General features: G+C 39.7%; 1 protein-coding gene across 1 annotated transcript in view; it reads right to left on the bottom strand.

Moving 5' to 3' along the window:
• Positions 1–23,950, bottom strand: part of WDR44 (WD repeat domain 44) — a 103,654-nt gene extending 79,704 nt beyond the window's left edge. Inside the window, exon 1 of the mRNA XM_003262238.3 lies at positions 23,441–23,950. Within this exon, the coding sequence (XP_003262286.1) occupies positions 23,441–23,517 (77 nt within the window). The 5' untranslated portion in view covers positions 23,518–23,950. The remainder of the gene's footprint in view (positions 1–23,440) is intronic.
• Between the last annotated feature and the right edge of the window lie 2,503 nt (positions 23,951–26,453).

Below are 26,453 nucleotides of genomic sequence, written 5' to 3'. Positions count from 1 at the left end.
TGCGGTGAGCCAAGATTGCGCCACTGCACTCCAGCCTGGGCGACAGAGCGAGACTCCGTCTCAAGAAAAAAAAAAAAAAAAAAAAAGATTAGTACTTCAGCAACTTTCAATATAAATAGAACATTTTAATGCATTATATCCTGTTTTCTATTAGAAAGTTATTTTCGGCTGGACGTGGTAGCTCACGTCTGTAATCCCAGCACTTTGGCGGCCGAGGCGGGCGGATCATGAGGTCAGGCGATTGAGACCATCCTGGCTAACACGGTGAAACCCCATCTCTACTAAAAATACAAAAAATTAGTCAGGCGTGGTGGTGGGCGCCTGTAGCCCCAGCTACTCAGGAGGCTGAGCGGGAGAATGGCGTGAACCTGGGAGGCAGAGCTTGCAGTGAGCCGAGATCCCGCCACTGCACTCCAGCCTGGGGGACAGAGCAAGACTCCATTTCAAAAAAAGGCCGGGCATGCTGGCTCACACCTGTAATCCCAGCACTTTGGGAGGCCGAGGCGGGGGGATCACGAGGTCAGGAGATCGAGACCATCCTGGCTAACACAGTGAAACCCTGTCTCTACTAAAAATACAAAAAATTAGCCGGGCGTGATGGCGGGTGCCTATAGTCCCAGCTACTCGGGAGGCTGAGGCAGGAGAATGGCGTGAACCCGGGAGGCGGAGCTTGTAGTGAGCCGAGATAGGGCCGGGTGAAAGAGCAAGACTCTGTCTCAAAAAAAAAAAAAAAAAAAAAAGAAAGTTATTTTCATACACTAGCTAACATTTAGTTTATATTAACACAGCTCATGTCTGAATATAAAATAGTTTATTACATGCTTTCTCCAGTCCCTATTCATTTAGCATTTTAATTATACAAATTTTTTTTGGCCACGCATGGTGGCTCATGCCTGTAATCCCAGCACTTTGGGAGGCCAAGGCGGGTGGATCGTCTGAGGTCAGGAGTTTGAGACCAGCCTGGCCAATGTGGCGAAATCCCATCTCTACTAAAAATACAAAAAAAAAAAAAAATTAGCCAGGCATGGTGGCACACACCTGTAGTCCCAGCTACTCAGGACGCTGAGGCAGGAGTGTCGCTTGAACCCGGGAGGCAGAGGTTGCAGTGAGCCGAGATCCACCACTGCACTCCAGCCTGGGTGACAGAGCAAGATTCTGTCTCAAAAAAAAAGGAAGAGTATATGGATTGCTACTTGATATGATTAGTGGCATCACACACACACAGAGGCCTTTTCCAGTCTCCCAACACTTCTCCCCTCTAGCTGCCCTGTGATGTCATGAAAGCCTTTCCCAAAGGCCCTTGGTAAACACTGCTGGGAGAAGCAGCAAGGGAGGCCATCAACATCCATGTATCAGCCAAGACAAGGCTTCAGAAGGAGCTGGGGGAATGAGGAAAGGTCCTCAAGAGGTGTGTATATATATCACTATTTCAAAACATGTACATGGCTTCAAAACACTGTTCTGGTGATTTTATAAAACGGTATAGGAATTAGTTTTCTTTTATAAACTCTGACCTGATTCAGCGATAACCTTCAGATACCTGAAGCAAAATTTCATAACAAGGTCATTACTCCTAATGATAGGAGCCTAGTCACTGATGTGATGACAATAACTGTCACTTAACCAAAAGTTGCCCATTGATTTTTCCACGGAAGCAAAATGTCAAATCCTTTATAAACTCTGACATAATAGTATTGCATTCAATACAACTGAAGCAAAAAGTACAAGTATGCAAGCAAAGGGAACATTTTAGTAACCTTCTTAGATGGCTACACTTTGGAACTTGCTAAACCTGACTCTCTAGTATGTTGAGAACACTATCCATGTACTTTATAGAAATAAATACCAATCTAACAGAAAATATATAACAGTAGTCTATTTTTAAAGAGATTTCAACGCAATATAACAACTGTGGTTTTTCTATCACAGTTACTCAAAGTGAACATATTACCTACTGATGTTACCTAGTGTTAAAGAAATTTACAGTAATCCTTTTCAAAATCCTAAAAGGATTTTAAAAAAATCAGTCAGAAGGCAAGAGTACTTTTTGTTTTCAGTGTTTGAAGGAAACTTAAGAATCATTTAGATCAACTGTCTCATTTTACATGTGAGGGAAATTATGCCATTGGTTAAATTAATCCATTAATTCAACATTTACTGATTGTTTCCATGTACCAGGCATGGTCCCAGGTATTGAGTATAAAGTAGTGAACAAAACAGACATGGTCCCTGCCATCTTAGAACTTATGCTAAGGCCTGGTGAAGACTAGGACCCAAGTTTCTTTGCTGGTTCTAATAACCCATGCAGCCTCTCTACACTAGTAAGTCTAATGTCCCTTATGGTTTCACATAGGTGGGTAGCCAGTCAAGTGAAACTGTGGCCCTTTAGTAAGGCCTTAATTTATCTACAAGCACCACCACAAATTTCTCAGGGAAAGCTTGGGGGTCCCAGAGACTGAAAGGACAACATGACATCAATCTGAAAGTACAAGAGTTATAATTTTAGTTACACAATTAAAAAAAAGAGCGGAATCAGGAGACCTGAGTTTTAGTCCCAAATCTGCCAGTAAAAATCTATGTGACAATAAATATTTAGGGGGAGTTTTTCCAACATTTACTTATGGCCATTTCAAATATATACAAAATTGAGAGAGTAATATTATAAACCCAAATATACAACACGTTGATCATGTTCAACAATGATCAATATCAGTACTCCTCTTCCACCCCTCTGCCAGATTATTTTGAAGCAAATCCCAGAAACCATTTCATTTTTTTTTTTTTTTTGAGACGGCGTCTTGCTCTGTTGCCCAGGCTGGGGTGCAGTGGCGTGATCTCGGCTCACTGCAAGCTCCGCCTTCCAGGTTCATGCCATTCTCCTGCCTCAGCCTCCTGAGTAGCTGGGACTACGGGCGCCCACCACCGTGCCCAGCTAATTTTTTTATATTTTTAGTAGAGATGGGGTTTCACCATGGTCTCCATCTCCTGACCTCATGATCCGCCCGCTTCGGTCTCCCAAAGTGCTGGGATTACAGGTGTAAGCTACTGCGCCCAGCTGAAACCATTTCATTTTTAACCATAAATATTTCAGTATGCATCTAAAAGGGACAAAGATTTCTCTTTAAAACATAACCACAACACTACTATAAAATTTAACAATTCCTTATTATATACATTAATAGATTATATATATTATATATAACATGCTGTTATATAACATTCAGACTTCCCAGACTGCCCAAATTTTTTTACGTTTGGTGTATGTCAATCAAATAAGGTCCATATATTACAATCAGTTGATATGTCTCTTTCAATAAATCAGCAGGTTCCCCTTCAATCTCTCTTATTTCTTGCAATTCATGTGTTGAAGAAAGTAGGTTGCTCATCCTGTAGAATTTCTCATGTCTGAATTTTGTTGATTGCATCTTCATGGTGACATGTCAGAAGAAATATTTTTTTAAAAACATGCAGGAGAGATTGGAGGGATGGAATGGGCACATATCCAAGAAAAATTGCAAAAACCTGTAAGAACATTATCAGAAAGGCTGGCACTCAGAATGTGCTAAGATTTAAAAAAAATACCGGAGACAAAGATTTTTTTTAATTTATACTCAGAACAAGCACAACAAATATAAAGTGCAGGTCTACTTATATATGGATAAGTATACATTATTATAATGTAAAAGGCTATCTCAGCTTTTTTTTTCTATTAAAATTACTGATAAGTCAAACCAGAAAGAGAAAAACAAATTGTAGAAAGAGGAAACTGAATCCCAAAGCATTCAAGGAGATAAAAGTATCTAACTATTAACATTATAAGTGACTTCCATTCTACTCTCCCAAATTATGTCCCAGTGTATCGGAGAATTTACAGAGCTCAATTTCCATCTAAAACCTTTGAAGAATCAGGGGAATGGAAGGGGATGATGTAAAGAAAACACTAATAGTCAACTCTGTAAAGCAAGTAGATGCCTAGATGCCACCAACTACAGACAGATTGATTTGATGTCAATTCCAAACAAATTTCTTAAACACTGTTTAATTGTTTAAGAGCCCTATGCAAGGGAAAAAGATACTCATTAAGAGTCAGCAAGCATTCACAGAAGCCAATCATGCAAGAGTAACCTAATTTCCTCTTCTGATAGGGTTACTGGCCTAGAATAAAAGAGAATATTGTATACACACAAAAATCTGGTTTTAAGCACTAAATTATTTTCTACCCTACCTGATGTTCTTACAAATATCTTGGATGAGGACACTGATGGCATATCTACTAAATTTGCAGATAACACAAAGTTGGGAGAGACAGGTAAACTGGCTGACAGGACCCCAAAATCTTTTTTTTTTTTTTTTTTTTTGGAGACAGGGTCTTGCTCTGCTCAGTCTGGAGTGCAGTGGCACGATCATGGTTCACTGCAGCCTCGACCTCCCAGGCTCAAGGAATCTTTCTGCCTCAGCCTCCCAAAGTGCTGGGATTACAGGTGTGAGCCACTGCAATTGGCCACCAAAATATTTCAATGGGCTAGAACAATGTGTCAAATCTTAACACTACAAAATGTAGTAGGGATAAATGTAAAATGCATGATGGGAGAGACATGGCTTAACAGCAAATCATGTGAAAACATTTAGGTATTTTGGTTGATTGCTCAGACAAAGACTGTGATATGGCTGCCAAAACTACTGTGTTTTTAGGCTGAATTATCAGAACTATCATGTCCAGAGCAAGGGGAATGGTAAATTCTATTCTACTTCTTACTGATAAAAGCACACTTAGGAACATTATATACTTTTTGAGATTCATTTTAAAAGGAACACTGATGAAACAGAACATATTCAAAAGAGAAATCAATTTGGTGAATGTTCTAGAAACTGAGTAGAATGATATAAAGGATGGCTAACCAGAAGAAGATAAGGAAGAAAAGTAGTTGTTTTCAAATGTTTGAAGCATTATGCAGCAGAACTAGGACTAAGGGTAGAAATTACAAAGAGATAGGCTTTTGTTCAACCTAACAATCTCAGTAACAACTTGAGTTTAGAAAAAGCCATGAGCTGCTTCCCTGATAAAGTATTAAAACAGAAACTCAATGATGTCTCAATAGGGATATTGTAGAAGGCTGGAACAGACAATCTCTGTGGTCTTGTTTCTATTTCTAAAGTCACAATCTCTTTAAACCTCAGTTTCCACACCTGTAAAATGAAGGAGCTGTATTAGTTGAGTCTTTAGGTCCCTTCATTCAGTCAACAAATCCTTATTGGTTATCTACTATGTGCCAGGCACTTTCAGGCATTGAAATATAAAGAGTAAGAAAGATCCAGCCCTTGCCCACAGAAAGGTCACAATCTGATAAGCTGAGGAAAATATAACAGATAATTTCAATATAAGGTAACAACTGCAATGAGAGACACAAGCACATGATAACCTTGAAGCACAGAGGAGGGGCACCTAAGTGTGTATGTAAGTGGGGTAAGAGGACATATTTGGATAGGCTTTCTGGAATAGACCCTCCAGCTATTTCTACAAGACAAAATTATATAAGACTATAGAGAGCTAGAAGTGCTTTAAAACACTAAATACATTTACACTAAACACTAACTTCAGCTTAATGCTCTAAACTGGCACTTACTAAAGATGAATTTTTCTGCTTACTGATGGATATTGTAGACTGTCATAATAGTTTTTACAAAGGAGGAGTTAGAAATCTAACTTTTAAAAATTAATCAAGGAAAACAAATTTCTGATTTTTTGTTCTAGGAATCCTAAAGTTTAGGCCTAGCTCATTTGAATTAATCACTTAATGCATGCTCTAGCTGCTGTTTTTCTTTCCTTTAATTTGGCATATAATATATCTGAACAATCAGTAATCTTTCCAAGTAAAGACAAAAACTGAAGATTCACCACTGTAGACATCAAGTAATAAAAATGAAATTTTCATAAACCAAAGAGTTTAATTATTTTAGATGTATTACAGCAGATAAGTAATCATTCTAGAATCTATTAATTACGCAATATGATCTTTAGCAAACTGGTAAAATTTCAGAATGCCTTTTGACCTTACTTTTTGGATTTTGGATTTATTTTAGAAAGTATATACAGTTAAATTTTGCACATAGGCTAATTTTCTTATTGAAGTCTGTTTTAACTTATCTTTTAAAATGTTATTCTGTATTTGATATGTGCAATGTGTACATGTAATTATGAAGCATAAAAAAATACATCCTGTCACTCACCACATTAACTGAGAATTAGCATTAATACCAGTGCAGCTACTATGTGCTTTATTCCATCTGCTTTCTGCTCCCTTAGAGGTAACCACTATCTCAGATTTCGCTTATTGTTCCCTTAATTTTTTGTTTTCAAAAATAGTTTCATCATACGTGCATGTATCCCTAAACAATATGTTGTTACATTTTTCTATTTTTTTCTTTTTTCTCCCTTTTTTTTTTTTTTTTGAGACAGAGTTTCACTCTTATCACCCAGGCTGGAGTACAACGGCACGATCTTGGCTCACTGTAACCTCTACCTCCGGTTCAAGCAATTCTCCTGCCTCAGCCTCCCAAGTAGCTGGAATTGCAGGTGCCTGCCACCACGCCCGGCTAACTTTTGTATTTTTTAGTAGAGACGGGGTTTCACCATGTTGACCAGACTGGTCTTGAACTCCTGACCTCAGGTGATCTGCCTGCCTCTCTGCCTCCCCAAGTGCTGGGATTATCAGTGTGAGCCATGTTTTACTATTTTTGAGCTTTGAGCATTGATGCATTTTCAACAACAACAACAACAACAAAAAGCATTGGACACTAAAATAAACACCATTGCGCTAAAAAAACCTTAGTATTCCCCTGAGAGTAAGGTTATTCTTGTCAATGCATGGTGTATTTAGATCTCACAACTGTGCCTATATCTACTAGTCTCCTGCCTCTTCCCCACCTAGGGTTGCCAGATTTAGCAACTAAAAATAAAGGATGCCCAGTTCAATTCCAATTTCAGATAAACAATGAATACATTTTTAGTATGTTTATCTGAAATTGGAATTGAACTGAGTGTCTTGTACTTTATCCAGCAACTCTACCCCACCCCCAAGTTAATTAGGTGGATAATTAATCCTATGTTCTGTTAGTGTGTGATAAAGGGACAAAGCAGGAAGAACTGCATGGCCAATGCCACTGTATAAATATTCATCTGATTTTTTAATAGTGTTCACTGAATGGGGAAAAAATTTGCACATGTATCTATTTAGTCAGAGCTCTTCCAGACAGTGCATGCACTGAATAGGCTTAAATGCAAATACTATATGCATGGTATTATGTACATTGATCAAAAATGCTCAGCAAAAAGCAGGAAGGTATATAAACAGCTTCATTATTTTTGGCTTAGATTGCCCCACAAAACCAAGATGGCTACTGTAACACATTGACAAAATCTCTAGATATGTGAATTGACTTATAATCACTGAAACTGTCCTCAGTCAACATGTTCAAAATGAGGTTAACCTGTATAGGTCAAATAACCATCAAAAGCCAACTTTCTAGATAAATATCAATTAAAATTATTTTGTCATTAAAAAGGGATTCAGTTACTACATATACAAAGTCACTTCAGAAGTCTCCTCACTTTACAAAAAAGGTAGTAGAAATATGTTATATTATTCCTATATCAATCTAAAATCTGATGAGCCTTCTGCAACATGAAGTAGAATTTGCTTCTCAATTCTGTCAATGCATAATCTCACAATTTTCCCACAACTGAAGCACTAATAGCTCCTATATTTGAATGGCAATCAATACAAGTATGTATTAAGAACCCATATAGATTAGATTCCCAAATAGAAGCTACTTGCACTGTCTTGCCTGGCTTACTGCAAAACTCATATTTTGAAATCAGCTACTGACATGGCTGACTAGTAGGAATCTAACTTGGTTTTTCATAGCTTCTGCAAGTGGTTTTTCTCTGGGCAATTATTGGTTTTTCTCCAGGCAATTATAGGAACACCTTTTCCAAGTTTAAATTCAGATCTTCAGCACTCATGTGGTATGGCCTTAAAGTAATCAGGACTTAAAATAATGGTGTAAGTGCTTAGGTGTAGTTATTTTTTTTTTTGAGACAAGGTCTCTGTTTCCCAGACTGTAGTGCAGTGTGGCATGATCTCAGGTCATTGGCAACCCTCGCCTCTCAGTGATCCTCCCACCTTAGCCTCCAGAGTAGCTGGGACAACAGGCGTGCGCCACCACATATGGCTAATTTTTAAAAAATTTTTTAATTTTTTTGAACAGATGGGGTTTCGCCACATTGTCCAGGCTGTTCTTGAACTCCTGGGCTCAAGAAATCTGTCTGCCTTGGCTTCCCTGCCTGCCTCGAGATTACAGGCATGAGCCATTGTGCCTAGCCAAGTTGGCTTTTTAAAAATAACTTTAAATGTCTGTGGTTTCAAAGAGCCAGAGACCATAAACCATCCCACAGTTAGTTTCTCACTCATTAGCTATAGACAGATCCTTCTGCCTCTTGGGCTTGGTGTTTCTCTATTCCTTACCTGAAGATTATCTAAAAACAAACACATGAACCCTTCTGCGAATAGGAAGGAATCAGTGTGTAGACCAAACCTACATTTGCCACCTGCTTCATATTCAACTAAACAACTAGGAACTCAAAGAACCACCTCCTAAAGTACAAAAAGGAAATATGAGAGCAATCTCACACTTAACATTATTTTCAGACTTTTCATTATACTCAATGAAAAGAATATACCAGAACAATTGAACATACAGAAAAAAACTGACTAACACGGTCTCTTTTTATTTTCCTGTCAGTAAGAAGACTCACTTTTTTTTCAGGCCCTGAGGAAAAAACATGGTGGTTGGCTCTGCAGAAGCCTTTTGTCAGGTTGCAAAATTCCTAACAGACTCCTAAAGAGGTAAAAAGGAGCAATGACATGGAAGGAGGGAGTACAAAGTGAGTCAGCTAGAATAAAGCTGGTTGCTTGGGAAACATTTTTCTTACATGAAAGTGACTACAAAAGGTTCACCAGGAAATTACCCTACAGCTTGATTTTGTTTTTATCCCCCTCTATCCTTTGTTACAAGGAAAATATAAAAGTAAGATAAGCTTAAGCAGTGCACCAAGGAACTGAATCATGCAAAGCAAATAGCTTGCCTGTACAAAGAAGGTGCTAGGATTCTAAGGTCCTTGAGGTGAACAGGGTATGAGCATAGATAAGGACTTAGCCAGTCATTAAAGTAAGCAACTAATTAAAGAGTTTTGATTTCTAAAGCCCAGCAAGTTGAAACAGTAAGATTTGATAGCAAACTAAGACCAACACTGAAGTGCTAAGTCTAAACAGGGAATCACGCGTCTGGTGCTCAGAAAACACTTAACAAGAACTCTTTCTTGGGCCCACTGAGGCCAGGCAGAAAAATGATGACAACAAAAAATGAAGCAAAAAACAAAAATAAAAACAAACAAAACTAACCCTAGGTTGAACCAAAAATTAAAAACACTTCAAGTTTAGAGAACAAGAGACTGTTCTGCTTTGTTCTTAAATCTTGCTCTAAGTACACAGCTTTTAAAATGTGGTATGTAATACTGTACACTGGAGTTGAAATGTATATAAGCACCTTCAACCTAAGACAGTACTACTCAAATTGAAGAAATGGCATCTAAGAGAAAAATCATCTGCTGGCCTTTCAAACCTAAATCATTTGTAACAGTACCACTCTCATTCTCACAGTCCTATTTTAAGCTGACTACTAATATTTTAAGTTGACTACTACCAAAAGTGATAATACCAACTAAACCTGAGAAGTCTAAAAACAGCAGGAAAAAAATAAGTGCTAGGCAATCATAAATTAGTCTGATTTTCCTAGTACATCCCAAAATGTCATGTAACTAGGCAGCAGAAAATAGAAATCACTCGAATTTCCTTGGATACAAAGCAATACTGGTTTATTAACAACATTCACAAAAAGCTGAGAATAGTCATGACAATTATCTAATAGGAAATTAACTGAATCTTCAAGATGTGAATTATTACTTTTATTACCTTTTGAAAGGACATTTAAATTTTAAATACTATGAAAGCGTAGCAGATTATATCTAAAATAATTATTTTATCAATGATATTAATAGAAATAGTGAGAAAATTTGGCACAATGGCCCTATGTTTTTTGGAAGGTTTTGTGGCAATATTTGTAAATGATCTTTAATGAAATCAAAGGAAACTTTGTTGTGCATCTGGTCACATACAGGGTAATTACAAAACTTCAAGTGGACCTTCTCACAATTATATCTTATCTAAAATGACAACCTGATTTTTCAAAAATGATATATGTAGTGCAGCTTTATGCCATATTCCTAAAAGAACAGCTTGATAATGTATTTACTGACATAAACAGAAAACCATTTTCCTGGGCCTACTCAAGAATTCCAAACTAAAAACATTCTATTCTGCACATTCACAACCATTCAATAAATAGCTAGAGTAAAACAATAACACCAAGGTAAGGCAGCTATATCACAATGTCCCAATTTGTTAAAGTAGGTTAGAATAAAAGTCAAATCTATTAATGACTTAAAGTAATTTCCAGTAAAATCGAGACAGAAACAGATGACTAAATTTATGCCTGGCTAGAGAAATCAACATCTAATGCAATCATGCTAGATCACTGTTACTTTTGAAAAAGTAAACAAGATGTTGGGCTACAGGCCGTATTATAGAAGCTTTATCAAGCTAAAGTGCTAAGATATTTTTTTGGTTTTGAGATGGAGTCTCACTCTGTCGCCCAGGCTGGAGTGCGGTGGTGTGATCTTGGCTCACTGCAACCTCTGTTTCCCGGGTTCAAGGGATTCTCCTGCATCAGTCTACCGAGTAGCTGGAGGAGCTCCTGTGTGCTGCCATGCCCGGCTAACTTTTTGTATTTTTAGTAGAGACGGAGTTTCACCATGTTGGCCAGGCTGATCTGGAACTCCTGACCTCAAGTGATCCACCTGCCTGGGCCTCCCAAAGTGCTGGGATTACAGGTGTGATACACTGTGCCTGGCCATATTAATATGATTTTGTAAGTTACCTAAAACATTAAATGGAGTACTAATCTGTGTGTGGTGGTGGTTTTTTCTTTTTTGTTTGTTTTAGACGGAGTCTCGCTCTGTCGCCAGGCTGGAGTGCAGTGGTGCGATCTCGGCTCACTGCAATCTCCACCTCCTGGGTTCAAGTGATTCCCCTGCCTCAGCCTCCCAAATAGCTAGGACTACAGGCATGCGCCATCATGCCCAGCTAATTTTTAAAAACTTTTTGTAGAGATGAGGTCTTGCTACATTGCCCAGGCTGGTCTCAAACTCCTGGCTTCAAGTGATCCTTCCACCTCAGCCTCTCATGGCACTGGGATTACAGGCGTGAGCTTCTGTACCTGGCCAATCCTTATTTTGAGCAAAACAGTAAACATATTTAAAATTTAAAACTATTTTAGTTATATGAATTCTGAAGTTTTTAATAGTTAAAAGTTTGTCAAATAAATATAAAAAAATGAAAGACACGTGGCTTTTTAAAAATAAAGACCCATACAACTATCCAGTCTTTACTGTTCTCTTCATGTTTATTCAAGGGCTACAAAAGAAAGATAACACTTCCTATTAGTTTTCTAAACAGTTTTCTCAAATTAAAATGAATTAATCTAAAGGCCATTCTTTCTACAACCTATAGAAATCATTTTTGTTAAAAGCTGGGTTATTTGTTAGCTGCTGATTGATCAAGATGCTTTTAAGTCATTTTAGCTAGTTTGTGACTACAGGCGTGTACCACCATGCCCAGCTAATTTTCTGTATCTTTAGTAGAGATGAGGTTTCACCATGTTGGCCAGGATGGTCTTGATCTCCTGACCTCATGATCTGCCCGCCTCAGCCTCCCAAAGTGCTGGGATTATAGGCATGAGCCACCACGCCCGGCCGTGTGTGTTTTAAGAGTCGGGGTCTCACTCTGTTGCCCAGGCTGGAATGCAGTGGCATGATTATGGCTCACTATAGCCTTGAATTCTTGGGCTCAAGTAATCCCCTTCTACGTCCACCTAGCTGGGACTACAGGCAAGTACCACCATGCCTGGCTAAGTTTAAAAAAAAAATGTTAGAGACAGGGTTTCACTATGTTGGCCAGCGTGGTCGCAAGTACCTGGCCTCAAAGGGTCTTCCTGCCTCAGCCTCCTGGGTAGCTGGGATTACAGGCATGAGCCACCACACCTGGTGGGGTACTAATTTTTAAAAGTAAATGCCAGTACCTTCTAAATAAAAAGTAGCATTCTAAAGCACCTGTCGTGAGCCCCCCTTTTTAAAAATTTAAATTGATAAATTCTATTAGTGAACTACTCAGACTTCAAGATTTGTTTTTCTTCTTTTGAGTTCACTGCTCATCACCAAAGATGAGCAGAGGAACAAAACTCAAACCAAACTATTTATTTTTTAAAATTAAAGAAAACCTACTATTATTATCTTTGATAAAAGCTTTGATGGTAAACTAATGACTGAACTGAGATTGTCGTGTAACTGATAGCTTTTAATTATTCATGTTTTCCTGCAATATCATGGATAACAAAAACTCAAATATATTTCAGTAAAATTTGCTATTAAGTACTTTATTTTCTAAATTTAATTTCTATGCTTTATGTACTTGAATTTCTACTTCTACATTCTTTTTCTAATGAAATATTTATCAGACCAGGTACAGTGGCTCATGCCTGTAATCCTAGCACTTTGAGAGGCCGAGGTGGGAGGATCACGAGGTCAAGAGATCGAGACCATCCTGGTCAACATGGTGAAACCCCATCTCTACTAAAAATACAAAAATTAGTGGGGCAAGGTGGCGTGCCAGCTACTCCACAGGCTGAGGCAGGAGAATCGCTTGAACCCGGGAGGTGGAGGTTGCAGTGAGCTGATATTGTGCCACTGCACTCCAGCCTCGTGACAGAGCAAGACTCTGTCTCAAAAAAAAAAGTAAAAAATAAAAAAATAAAGAAATATATATCAATGACTTGATATATATATTCTACAAAAATCTTCAATTATCTAGAATGCTTACCTACAGAACACACTATGTAGGTCAAGTTTAAGCCCTTTACTATTTATTATTACAAATTATTCAATCTTATTTATATCTTAAACAGTAATTACTAATCATTTAACTTTTTGGTAATTACCCAGCTATTAGGAATACATTTTTCCCATTAGTTTGAAAGCCAATAGAGGTTTGATTAGGTAGGTAGTCACAAAGAGTGACAAAGCAGTCACTCTTTGTGACTGCTACAAAACACACTTGAAGGGAAAGAGAAAAAGAAACATTGTGTTTCTAGTTAGAGGCTTGTGGCCAAAAAAATGAATCAGTTATACTAAAATAAAAACAAAACACAATACAGTACTGTGGCCTAACTAAGCAACTGACAACAATCCATAAAACAATTGTAGGAAAAAAAAAATCTGGGATTAAGACTTTTTGACATGGCACTGAAACCCAAATCAGCAATGGCTCATATCCTGAGGGGGTTTCCCTTAGGAACAAAGAACATAACCCTTTGAAATGAAGTAACAGTGTCTGGGATTCCAGCTTTTTCAGAAGCAAGGTCATTTTCTGACCTGGCTACCATACCGTAATCAATTATGTCAAAGCTTAAAATGAAGGGCATAAAAATACTGCTTTTCATTGTTTGAAACACTAACTTTTTAAAAGAACTTTGAAAACAAATGACCACCCTTAGTTAGCATTATGGTGTTATCATTCTTTGCATGTAACATGTAGCACTATAATATTTCTTACTGTGAACACATTCATTCCTGAAAAAAGTTGGTAACAAGGAACTGATAGGAATGCAGGATAACTGGCAACACCTCCCAAGGTTTCACTGTTAACATCTAATATTCACTGAGTATAGGATGTCCCCAAGTTATGAAGATCTTATACATCTAAAGCACTCTCTTTGCCTTAGCTCCCTTACCTACCTCCTCTTATAGGAACTGGTACCTGTGTGTGGTTAGGGGTGACTGGAGATTGGAGAGAACCAGGAAGTTCAAAAGCAGAACCAATTGTGAAGAGCAGTAGATACCACAGAGCATGCTTACTCACCACCTGCCTCCCCAACTAAACCTTGTGTGCACTGCTAGACGTAACTGTGGACTATGCTGGGAAATAAGGCAAAGGTTAAAAGTCAACAGCTAAGGGCTATGATCTGGGACATAATAGGCACAGTAACGTGCACTTAAAGGAAAAAGGACTGATCTCAATCATTAACCTTAACCCTTAAGCCAAGCTAATAAAGATAAAATACCCATTGCAAAATACAGACAAACCTACTTGCTTTCACTCACAAAGCTACTAGTTTTATCAAGCTACTTGTTCATTCTGCTCACCCATCTTTCACTAATCCAGTGACTAAGCCCCACCTGTAACACTAAACAGTCTTTACCAGCTTGTCCACCATATCCAAGGTAACCAATTTTTCCCTTACTCCTTCCAAAAGTTCCCACTCTTTATATTTCTTCCATCACTGACCCTTCTCAGTTTTAAGGGACAAGAAGTAGTTATACTAGGAAATCTCTGCACTAATGACATTGAGTAAGCTAGGAAAGAAAAAGCTGGCAGTGAAAGGGGTGGAGTTGGGGCTGAGTGAAATGTTCAATCCACCTGCCATTTTAGTTTGGCATGGATAGGTAATATATTTTAAAAGACAGATTTAAAAAAAAAATTCAATTGTTAACAGTACTGCTAATAACCAGAAAGATGATTCCCTTAGTCTTCCAATTTCAATAAATACTTTCAGGCACAGAATTAAAAGAGGACTATGGATATTAAGTTCATCCACAGCTATTCTTACCAGTTCAAGAACAATGTCAGAAAGAATACTCCCACCTCTTCTCTTGAGCTTGCTTAGTAATCAGGATGCTTGCTCCTGAGACAGTGAGTTTGCATACAGCACTACATACTATTTATAGATTCTCTAGAAAGTTTGATCTGTGGTTCATAAGAATGCCCATGGTTCAATGAGTTTTGTACTGGAATAGTCTGTTACAATTAGTAGTGGCCAAGTAGGTTTTATACAGATATAGATAGCTTGTTATAGGTATGGCTTGTTCTGTATAGGATACCTATTAGAAAATACCATTCAGTGTATACCTATGTAACAAAACTGCACGTTCTGCACATGTACCCCAGAACTTAAAGTATAATAAAAAAATACCATTCAAGTTTTCCCTCAGAAGTTTCAAAAAATCTTATATTTCATCCTCAGATTTTTTAAAAAACTGACTCCCCCTTTGAAAAATTTTAAAGATCAGGACTCTGTGGAGAAAGTGAAACCGGTCTTAAGTCTATTTGTACAATTAAAGATTTCCTTGAAGCATTATCATAATTTAACTATAGTTTTTGTTTTGTTTTGTTTTGTTTTGTTTTTTTAAAGAGACAGAGTCTGGCTCCGTCGCCCAGGCCAGAGTACAGTGGCGTGATCATAGCTCACTGTACCCTCGACCTCCTGGGCTCAAGCAATCCTCCTGCCCCAATCTCTCAAATAGCTAGAACTATAGGCATGCACCATTATACCCAGCTAATTTTTAAAAACATTTTGTAGAGATGAGGTCTTGCTACATTGCCCAGGCTGGTCTCAAACTCCTGGCTTCAAGTGATCCCTCCACCTCAGCCTCTAATGGCACTGGGATTACAGGTGTGAGCTTCTGTACCTGGCCAATCCTTATTTTGAGCAAAACAGGTAAACATATTTAAAATTTAAAACTATGTTAGTTACATGAATTCTGAGGTTTTTAAGAGTTAAAAAAGTATGTCAAATAAATATATAAAAAAAAGACCCATACAAGTATTCAGTCTTTACTGTTCTCTTCCTGTTTATTCAAGGGCTACAAAAGAAAGATAACACTTCCTATTAGTTTTCTAAACAGTTTTCTCAAATTAAAATGAATTAATCTAAAGGCCAAACATTCTTTCTACAACCTATAGAAATCATTTTTGTTAAAAGCTGGATTATTTGGTAGCTGCTGATGATCAAGATGCTTTTAAGTCATTTTAGCTAGTTTGTGATGCTACTGAGTCTAAAATCACATTTGCAAATATATTTCCTAAATGGTCACCCTCGATCTGGAAATTGATTCTACTTGTTATTATAAAGGGATGGCTATTGGATGCAGCGATGCAATGCATTCAATCTTCAGGGCAATGACTAACACTGGATTGAGAAAATTAGTATGAGGAAATTGCTGCCTAAACATGTTTTTGTTAAATTATACGTTTAAAATGTTTAAAAAGATTTGGAGACAAAAAGGTTTTGTGGACTTAAAAAACAACTGACTCTGATGGAATGCCAAACTGTGAACTGCCAGACAGTTGCAGCTGGTAATAGAACTCTAAGACCTGAAGCGCTCTGGCAGAAGCTGATTATATGGTAATCCTAGTATCTGAGAGAAGGCAAAAGAGCTAGAAGAATAACTGATAGACTGGTTGCTATAGTAACCAAGATAAATTTGTATACTGACTGAGGAAAAACATCGGGGTTGTCATCAGGTATGAGGCCCACATTATGTCGTAGGTGCTTTTTCCTCGGTTTTGAATCATGAGATGACAGACTAACACAAAGACTGCTGAGTTTGAAATAAGGGAATAGAAAGAGTTTCACTCTGAAGAGTAAGGAAAGCACCCTATTAAAGGTTTAGCTGGTTAGCTGAATAATATCCAACAGTGAGAGGGGAACAGACCTTGTGAAAGTTTGTAGGCATTAGCCTAACTATGGATAGAAATGAGAAACATAGGTTATTTATCAATTCAAGCTAAATATCAGTAGGACATCATAAAGTACCTACAATTTTTGTTACTTTGATTTGAGGTATTTCTTATAGGTTATTAATCTGTTAGAGAAGGGGTTATTTAATTCATGCTGTGAACATGTGTATCAAAATGATGGGATGTGTCTTATCTCAGTTATCCATGCCCCAGGAAGCAGCACTGTAACTTGGTCTCTATACCTACTGCTGGGGCTACCTTTACCTCCTCCACCTCCATCACCACAACCTGCATGATCTCTTTATACTCCCTTCCTCCACCTCCACTACTACTCCAGGAAGTAACTACCAAAATTGCAGAGTATGAGGAGGAAACAAGCAGCCTCTTAAAGGTGCTTGCCTGGCAAATTCATCTGATTCTGTCAAAGTCTTAACAATGAACTGAAGAGTACAAACATACGGAGTGTTGGGTAATGTAAAGGTTAGACAGTAAGTCTAAAATACCAATAATTAGAAATTATTTTCTGTTTAAGACCACCACTATACTTCACATCCTAAAGCTATTTAGGTTTTTAATATTTTTTAAAATCAAGGGCCAGGTGCAGTGGTGCACACCTGTAATCTCAGCACTTTGGGAGGTCGAGGTTGGTTGGATCAGTTGAGCCTAGGAGTTTGGGACTAGCCTGGGCAACATGGTGAAACCCCATCTCTACAAAAAAAAAAAAAAATATATATATATATATATATACATATACGTATATACATATATACACACGTGTATATATATATATACACGTGTATACACATGTGTATATATATATATACACGTGTGTATATATATATACACGTGTATATATATACACACATATATATGTATATACATTATATATACGTCGTATATATAATGTATATACATATATATGTGTGTATATACATACGTGTGCATGTGTGTATATATATATATAAATTAGCTGGGCGTGGTGGTGCACATCTGTGGTCCCAGCTACTTGGGAGGCTGAGGTGGGAGGATCACCTGAGCCTGGGGAAGTCGAGGCTGCAGTGAGCTGAGATTGCACCATTGCACTCTAGTCTGGGTGACAGAGTGAGACCCTGTCTCAAAAAAAAAAAAAAACACAAATTTTATCTGTCCTATCTTACGAAGTAGATTATCACAAGAAGAGAATAAAGTTTCCAATTTACAGGAGTTTATACAGATTCAATTTGAGCCCCCAAATTGCCATGCCACTATGGACTATCCTACCCCCATGAGTTACCAATTGACAGTTAGATGTCACTAAATATAACTTGTTTGTTTGTTTGTTTATTTTTGACACGGAGTCTTGCTCTGTTGCCCAGGCTGGAGTGCAGTGGTGCAACCACGGCTCACTGCAACCTCCACCTCCCGGGTTCAAGTGATTCTCCTGCCTTAGCCTCCGGAGTAGCTGGGTGTGTGCTACCATGCTCAGCTAATTTTTGTATTTTTAGTAGAGATGGGGTTTGACCACATTGGCCAGGCTGGTCTCGAACTCCTGACCTCAGGTGATCCACCCGCCTCAGCCTCCCAAACTGCTGAGATTACTGGTGTGAGTCACGGTGCCTGGCCAGATGTCACTAAATTTAGAACTTGAATTTACTAACTAATACGTAGAGGGGTTTTTTTTTTTCTCACTTCAATGATGTTACATGAGTGCGATAAAACAGCATCTGTAAATATACTTCTATCACTCCTCAAAGCCTTCAGTAATCAAATTTGTGATCAAATGTCAACTCATCAACAGCCATTTTTAAGGAAACTTCCCTAAAGTAATAAATATTGTACAGGTATTTTTTGAATTAAAACTTGTATCAATTTTCAATTCAGAGACAAATGTTTCTGACAACTAAGTAAAGTGAGAAGCTGAGTTTTCAACAAAGGCAGCTACACACCTTTTTGTTTTTCAGACCTAACAATTATTCAGGACAGTTTGGTCTCAGTTCCCATGACTTAAGATTTTATCATTATTCCAATCTGAATATGGTAGATTGCAGTTAATACTAACTAAACACCTAAGAATAAAATAATACAAATAATCACTGTTCTTAGACAAGCTATTTTGCCATTGTTTTTCACTTTCACTTGGAAAAAACTAGTGAGCAAAACTTAGGATTCTAAAACAGTTCAAGACCTCTGATAGGCAAGGTATGAAGAAACAGTCAAGTAAATTATTTTAAAAGCTCAGCTAATAGGGTAAGTGCCAGAAACCTATGGCAGGAATACCCAGCAATACTTTCCCTTCTCCTGCAGATATGGTAGCATGGTATAAGTGAGGAATCAAGAGACCTGGGTTCTAGTTCCAAGTCTGCCCTTATTAGCAATGTGTCACTTCCCCTCTCAGACCCTAAATTTCACTTTCAGTTAAAAGGGAAGGCTGGGCTAAAATGATCTCCAGTCCCTTCCTACTCTAAAAATGTTATGATTCTATCCTTCTTCCAAGGCCTCAAAAATATTTTGGCTGCCACTAAAAAAAAAGAGTGCTGAAAATGTTACTTTTATTTTTACAACATGTTCTCAGTGCCAGCCTTTAGTATGTGTAAGTATAAACCACATGAGTTAGCAGGGGCATTCATCTCATATATAATTTACCCAGTAAATACTTAATTTCAAATGTATGGGTCTTGAACTATGTACCAAATACCATTAAGTTAAACTAAAAGGTTAAAAAAAAATCACAAAAGATTTACCAAGAACAAAAGCTTATCAATACAAGCACACTATTAAACCTCAATATAAAGACATTTAGAGTTGGAAGGGTTCTCAAGAGTGTAATCCCCTCAATTTAAAGATGAGGAAATAAAATGACTCACAGTCCAGGGCTCTTTTCTAGTATACCACACAATTCCTCCTCTCTTTCCTGCTCTATCAAAAGACAGCCCGGTAGCAGAAAGAACGCCAGACAGTCAAACTGATCTGGGTTCTAGACCTAGCTCCACCATTAATTTGCTGTGGCAGCTTTTACAAGTTCCTTTCTCTCTCTAGGCTTCAGTTTTCACAACATTTTACACGAAGGAGTTTAACTAGATGTCCCTTCTAGCTGCAACAGGCTATGATCTTGCAAAATTCCTATCTGACTAAACAAAAATACACGTTGCTGAAAGAAAGTGGAATTTCTTGCCAAGAGAACAAAAAAGTTTGGGCTGCTGGTTTTAATGAAGATGTATCAGTTCAATTCAGCAACTTGGTCTTAAAGCATTTTACTCCAGAATTTACCAGGGGAGGATCTCTGTCCACCTCTCTGTCACTGCTCTCATCGCCCTCCACAGAAAAAAAAAAAAAATACTGGACTAGGAGTCTGAAGAGCTGGTTTCAAATCCCAGTTCTGCCACTTAAAAGCTCTCTCTTAGGACAAATTCACTTAACCATCTCTGAGTTTAAGGTTCCTAGGCCAGGCGCGGTGGCTCACACCTGTAATCCCAGCACTGTGGGAGGCCGAGGTGGGCAGACCATGAGGTTAGGAGTTCAAGACCAGCCTGACCAACATGGTGAAACCCCGTCTCTACTAAAAATTAGCTGGGCGTGGTGGCGCACACCTGTAATCCCAGCTACTCAGGAGGCTGAGGCAGGAGAATCTCTTGAACCTGGGAGGTGGAGGTTGCAGTGAGCAGAGATCGTACCACTGCACTCCAGCCTGGGCAACAGAGCGAGACTCCATCTCAAAAAAAAAAAAAAAAGTTCCTCATACGTAAAAATGAAGATAAAAATGAGAAAACCTGGGCCTGGCGAGATGGCTCATGCCTGACAGTAATCCCAGCGCCCTGGGAGACTGAGGTGGGAGGATTGCTTGAAGCCAGAAGTTTGAGACCAGCCTGGGCAACATAGCAAGACCGCATCTCTAAAAAAAAACTTTAGCTGAGCAGGGTGGTATGCACCAGTGGGAAGATAACTTGAGCTCAGGAGTTTGATGCTGCAGTGAGCCATGATCTCACCACCTCTTCAGCCTGGGCAACAGAGTGAGACCCTGTCTTGAAAAAAAAAAAAGAAAGAAAAAGAAAAAAGAAAAGAATAAAGAAAACCTGAACTAAAATATCAATTAAAAAGCATTATAAATATGGCATATATTGCAAAGCTGGGCAAGTGAAGATCATCTGCCACTGTGGAAAAGTAGGCTATATTGGAATTAAAAGTCTCTAAAAAAACTGGGCTGATTTTTAACTTATTAAATTTGCTTTCAAAGAGTAGATTAACAAAGCTGAAGACATCATTGGAAGGAAAATGCAAGAAATAAATTAATTTTAGGAAATAGCCTGTGTATTAGGATTGTGCTAATTAACAAAACATGAGGTAAGTCTCCACTGCCTATTCAATTTACTACAATTTGTTGACATAGTCTGTGTACTCCCAAACACACAACAGCAAGGAACATTTCTGAAGTGCCCAAATTCAGTCTATTAACCTTAGAAATTGTATAGTTTGCCACTCCAGATCATATCAAGGAACAGAACATATTTCTGATGACCAATATCTAGTAAGGCAATCTGTTTCCACAAATCAAGATTTCTCACTACATTTCTAGGTTATAAGTTGCCCACCCAGATCTCCTCACGGTGTCTTATGCAAATGTACAACCTTCCACAAAGGATAGAGGAAAATGTAAATGATGCTAACCTTTTTCTGCCCTCAGTGCTGCCAGTTCTTTTCAGATGCAATTCTCCAGATTAGTCTATTCTCTTTCCAATCCTTTAATACAGAAAGGAGCCCTGAAATCCACAAACTGACCCTATAGTTTTATCCATAGAACTCAATACACTTAGTAATTGGGCAGGTTAAAGTTAAAATTAGAAAGCTGAGTTCCAAAAAAACTTTTTTCAGTTTTCACCTAATATCAGAGGATCAAAGTGCTTGAGAAGCTATATTATCTCATGAGGGAAGAAGTGACTCTATCAATTCTATCAAAATGACTCATCCGGTTTAGATAAGTAAAATAGCTCCAAGTTCTATATATCTCCCAAAGTAAGCTCTGGGTAAAGTTAACAAATTTGCCAATGCCAAGAAAGGAAGGAGAAAAGCATGAACATTTTGAATGTTTTCTCTGTGCCCAGGTACTGGACTAGACAGTTTACACAGGTCCTGATATAACTTGCGTCCTTTGAAATTAAACTTATTCAATGGAAAGAAACAATATCCACAGAGTAGTTCTAAACTGATCATCTCATAAACTGATGATTTCCCTCCCCCACCCCAATACACACACACAAAAGTACCAAAGGACTTGGTCTCTCATTTAATCTGAATTGTCAGTTCATTACTTTGAAGGGAAAACCACACACACAAAAATTAAGTTTCACGGAAATCCAATACATTTCAAAACCCAAATGTATTTCCTATGCTCTACACCTAGCTCTAAATTTGTCTCAGATATTGAACTTGAAGGAGATTAGGTGCCATCTCAAGATTGGCCACTGCCACCCCAAAATCCCACAACAGTGACATGAAGGTTGGTGGAAAGACACACATCTGAAATCTACCAACGTACATTGCTTTCTGATTTTATTACTGTAACTTTTTGGTGCATATTGTGTATAAACATACATTAGTTTTTAGAATGACTTCTAGCATGCGTGGCTAACTATACTTGCATCACAGCGGGTATTTCTCCCACGGAGTAAGTATGAGAATTGAAGGCAGTGAACTTCTGGAACCATATTAGTCTTTTATACTAACATATACATTTTACCAATCCTCAAGTTCTTACGGCATGAAAATATATTTCACTGCCTCTATTTCCACGTACATTCGTAGGGGAGTTCGGCGAAATCGCTTTAAAGCACTACCCCAACTTTGAAAAGTGGAGAAGTGGGTAAGTAAATACAAGTCCTAGTCAAGCGAGCATTCCAACTACTGTACTTCCTATTCGGAATCACCCATATTAATCACCACTAAAACATCTTGCAGAATTAGATAAAGAACACAAAGCTGGGGCTCTCCTTCCAATCACCAGATTACTCAGCACTTGTTTGTCCCTCTGCGGTCAGTTGTGCACATTTCTTCTGTCTGGCCATCCTTTTAGACCGCATTCTTCCTAATAGGGACCGTGTATTCGATTTCCTTTACCTCACGATAAGGTGTTATTTTAATAAAACACTGTTGATCTAGAGTACATTCGCTAGAGGACTTTCTTAAGCAGATACCCAACCTTCCCCCCGCTCCTTTTCGCTGTGTGCAAGAAAAAGAGGACGGCAAATAGGGGAGAGTTACAGCCACCTCTGAAGTGAATAGGTAAGTTAGCGGTAAACGGGAGGATAAAAAACTACAAGTTACATTTCTCCTGTTACTGCTCCTTTAATCTACGGTACCGGAGGCCAAAACGGATGTTTGAAAGGTAAGCTCAGAACCCCACAGATACAAATCTCCGACTCAGGCACGTAAGCTGTTCCCCCTCACAGAAGGCTAGATCAGAAGAGAAACGGGCTCCGAGAGAGACCCTGGGACCGTTCAGTAGGGAATCGGCCGGGAGGCTGCCCGAGGTGGCTGACTCCCCCTTCTCCGAGTCACCCCGCCCTAAGAAGCCTCAGGTCTGGGTTCTGAAGTGCTCCAGTGAGACGGGGAGGAACACCGGTGGCGGACACAGCGGGACCTGGGAGAGGTGTAGGGGGAAGGCACAGAAGATGCGGTGGGCTTGGGATGCCCGGCTTCCTGCCATAGCTGCAGTTACTTACCCCACGGGGTAGCCGCCCCCTAGGTGCACATCTTCAGGGGCATCATAGAATTCCTCGGTGTCGCTTTCCGACGCCATTTATAGGACACACCCGCGGGTGAGGGGGCCGGCGCCGCCTGGAGGAAGGGTGACTCTTGTCTCCTCCTCGTCGACCTCCACCCGGGCGAGACTGGGGAAGTGGGTCTCAGGCGAGGCTGAGGGAGCAGACGATCTGTAGCGAAGAGACTGTTAAGGAAAGGGGGCCGCCCTCAGTTGCCGGGCTTCGGGAATGACCGGCAAAGCGGCCGCCTGAAGAGGCGGCGGTGGGTCCAGGGAATGTTGCTGCCACCGCTCCCAGTGATAGGTGTATAAGGAGCGCGAAAGAGGCGGTGGCTCCTCGCAGTAGGGGAGGAAGGGCGCGCCGGCTACAGCGGCTCCAGTTTCTCCCGCAGCAGCAATTTACAGCAGCTGGAAGAGCTAGTTGCCCGCAAAATACCGACGCGCACCTACCCTCGCGAGATTTCGGGAGGGGCGGTAACACATGGGCGGAGCGAAGAGGTGGCGGGGGCGGTTCCACAGAGGCAGAGCTCCGATTACTTCTGCCCGAGAAGCCTATCAAAACGGCGCAAGCGCGTTGAGGGCGTTCGGTGAGGGCCGGAAGTAGCCAAGAAGGGAGGGGGTGAGCCTCCCGAAGGGAGGAGTCTAGGACCTGCGCAGGAGCGGCGTGGTGCCCTGGCTCTGAGAGCGCAAGCCCGACGTAGGTGGGGTCAGGCAGAACGTCTTAACTCCCTAACTCTGCAGTTCCAAAGAGACGCGTTTTGAGAGGGATGATTTTGAGTCGGTCTTTTACTTGTAAAGAAATACTCTCTGGAAACGTTGGTGTGGGCATTTTGGCGTATATTTACGATGTCTTACTATCCAAGCCCGGAATGTCCCACCCTAGGGCGTCGGCAGGTCCACCACCTCTGGCGTTACAAGAATAACTCGCCCTTATTCACTACGAGATCTCTAATTGAGATCCCTAGATATGATCCTGCCGGCCAGAGGGTGGGGTCCTTGAGATATACACGGGGAGTGTGCCAGTTCCATGGAGTAATGATGGATTTATTGCTGGAGCTGAGCCAGTATAAGGCCTCCGGTTACTTTTTCTCCGCACATGTCTGTCGCTGCCAACACAATGTGAGAGAAGTTCTTACATACTGCCCAAGATGTGCGTCAGCTAAATGGTAAATATTTATTGAGCAGATATCATTGCAAGCCTACGAGCTAATGGCTTAATTCTGATCCTCAACTGCCCAGCATCCGGTGATAAAAATAGAAAGGTACTTTTTAAAAAACCGAGATGTTCCTTCTTAAACCACGGGTCATTGACCATCAAGGTGATAACATTGACTTTCGGTATGATCACACAGCATGTTTATTTCTCCAACTGACATCACGATAGGCATTTTGAGCTGTTCGTGCAGCCTCAATTAGTAGTCAAGAAAAGGCTGGATTGGAGCCAGGGGTATGGCCTCAGAGAAGCTGGAAAGGGGCTCTAGATTTTGTCAAGCAATCAGGGCAAGGTCTGCTGTGGTCTGGTGGACTTGGGTAAAAACCAAATGTCATATACTGTATATTCTATAATACCCCAGGGAGTTTAGGGAAAACACTGCATAATCAAATACATTAATATTTTTGCAGCAAGATATATGATTGTTCATACGGGATAAATAAATACAAGTAAATAGCCTCATTCAGTTTGAGTCAGACGCTTCTGACAAGTAAGTTTAGGATAGATCTATTTGACTGTCAAATAAATTACTAAAAAAAAACAAAAACAAAAACAAAAAAAAACAGAAACTTGGTTTCCAGAGCTTTTGGAGTTTCAGAATTGGAGACAAAGGATCTGTGGATCCTTGTGAGGGTATGACTTTTGTCAAACCTAAAAATTATTAGGTTTTATGTGTTTTTTTTTTTTTTTTGAGACGGAGTCTTGCTCTGTCGCCCAGGCTGGAGTGCAGTGGCGCAATCTCGGCTCACTGCAAGCTCCGCCTCCCGGGTTCACGCCATTCTCCTGTCTCAGCCTCTCCGAGTAGCTGGGACTACAGGCGCCCGCCACCACGCCCGGCTAATTTTTTGTATTTTTAGTAGAGACGGGGTTTCACCGTGGTCTCGATCTCCTGACCTCGTGATCCACCCGCCTCGGCCTCCCAAAGTGCTGGGATTACAAGCGTGAGCCACCGCGCCCGGCTGGTTTTATGTGTCTTATACATGTTAATTAACTTCCTAGGTATAAAAATGTAACTCAAAGTACTAACTTTTAAAAACGTTTTGCTCACTAAGATAGGTTTTTTTGTTTTCTTTTTGGATTATGGAAAGATACCAGATATAAGGTAGGGAAAGATATATTTATGGAAAGATGTAACTACCTGAATGTATTGTCTTCCTAGATATCTGATAGTGAATTTATGGCTTCCAAAGAAAAAAAGTTAGTTTTCTCTATTTGATAGAGGTGTTAGTTCCAGGCGCGGTGGCTCACGCCCGTAATCCCTGCACTTTGGGAGGCCGAGGCAGGCGGATTTATTGAGCTCAAGGGTTTCAGACCAGCCTGGGCAACATCGTGAAACCCCGTCTCTACAAAAAATTCAAAATTTAAGTGGGTGTGGTGGCATGTGCCTATGGTCTCAACTACTGTGGAGGCTGAGGTGGGAGAATCGCTTGAGCCCAGGAGGTTGAGGCTACAGTGAGCTGAGATAGCACCACTGCACTCCAGACTGGGCAGCAGAGCCACACCCTGTCACACACACACACACACACACACAACAAACAAACAACAACAACAACAACAAAAAACATGCCGTGTGTGGAAACCAGTCACTCAGTTCAGTAAACATATACAATTTGGTGTCATGCAGCGTTTTTAGATGCTGAGGACAATTCACAGATTAAAAAGACAACTAGATCCGGCGTGGTGGCTCACACCTGTAATCCCAGCACTTTGGGAGCCGAGGTGCGTGGATCACTTGAGGTCAGGAGTTCGAGACCAGTCTGGC

Source organism: Nomascus leucogenys, chromosome X (assembly GCF_006542625.1).
Source record: "Nomascus leucogenys isolate Asia chromosome X, Asia_NLE_v1, whole genome shotgun sequence".
NCBI lineage: Eukaryota > Metazoa > Chordata > Mammalia > Primates > Hylobatidae > Nomascus > Nomascus leucogenys.
Note: the sequence above shows the minus strand (reverse complement) of the source record. Positions and strands in the feature narration are given on the sequence as shown.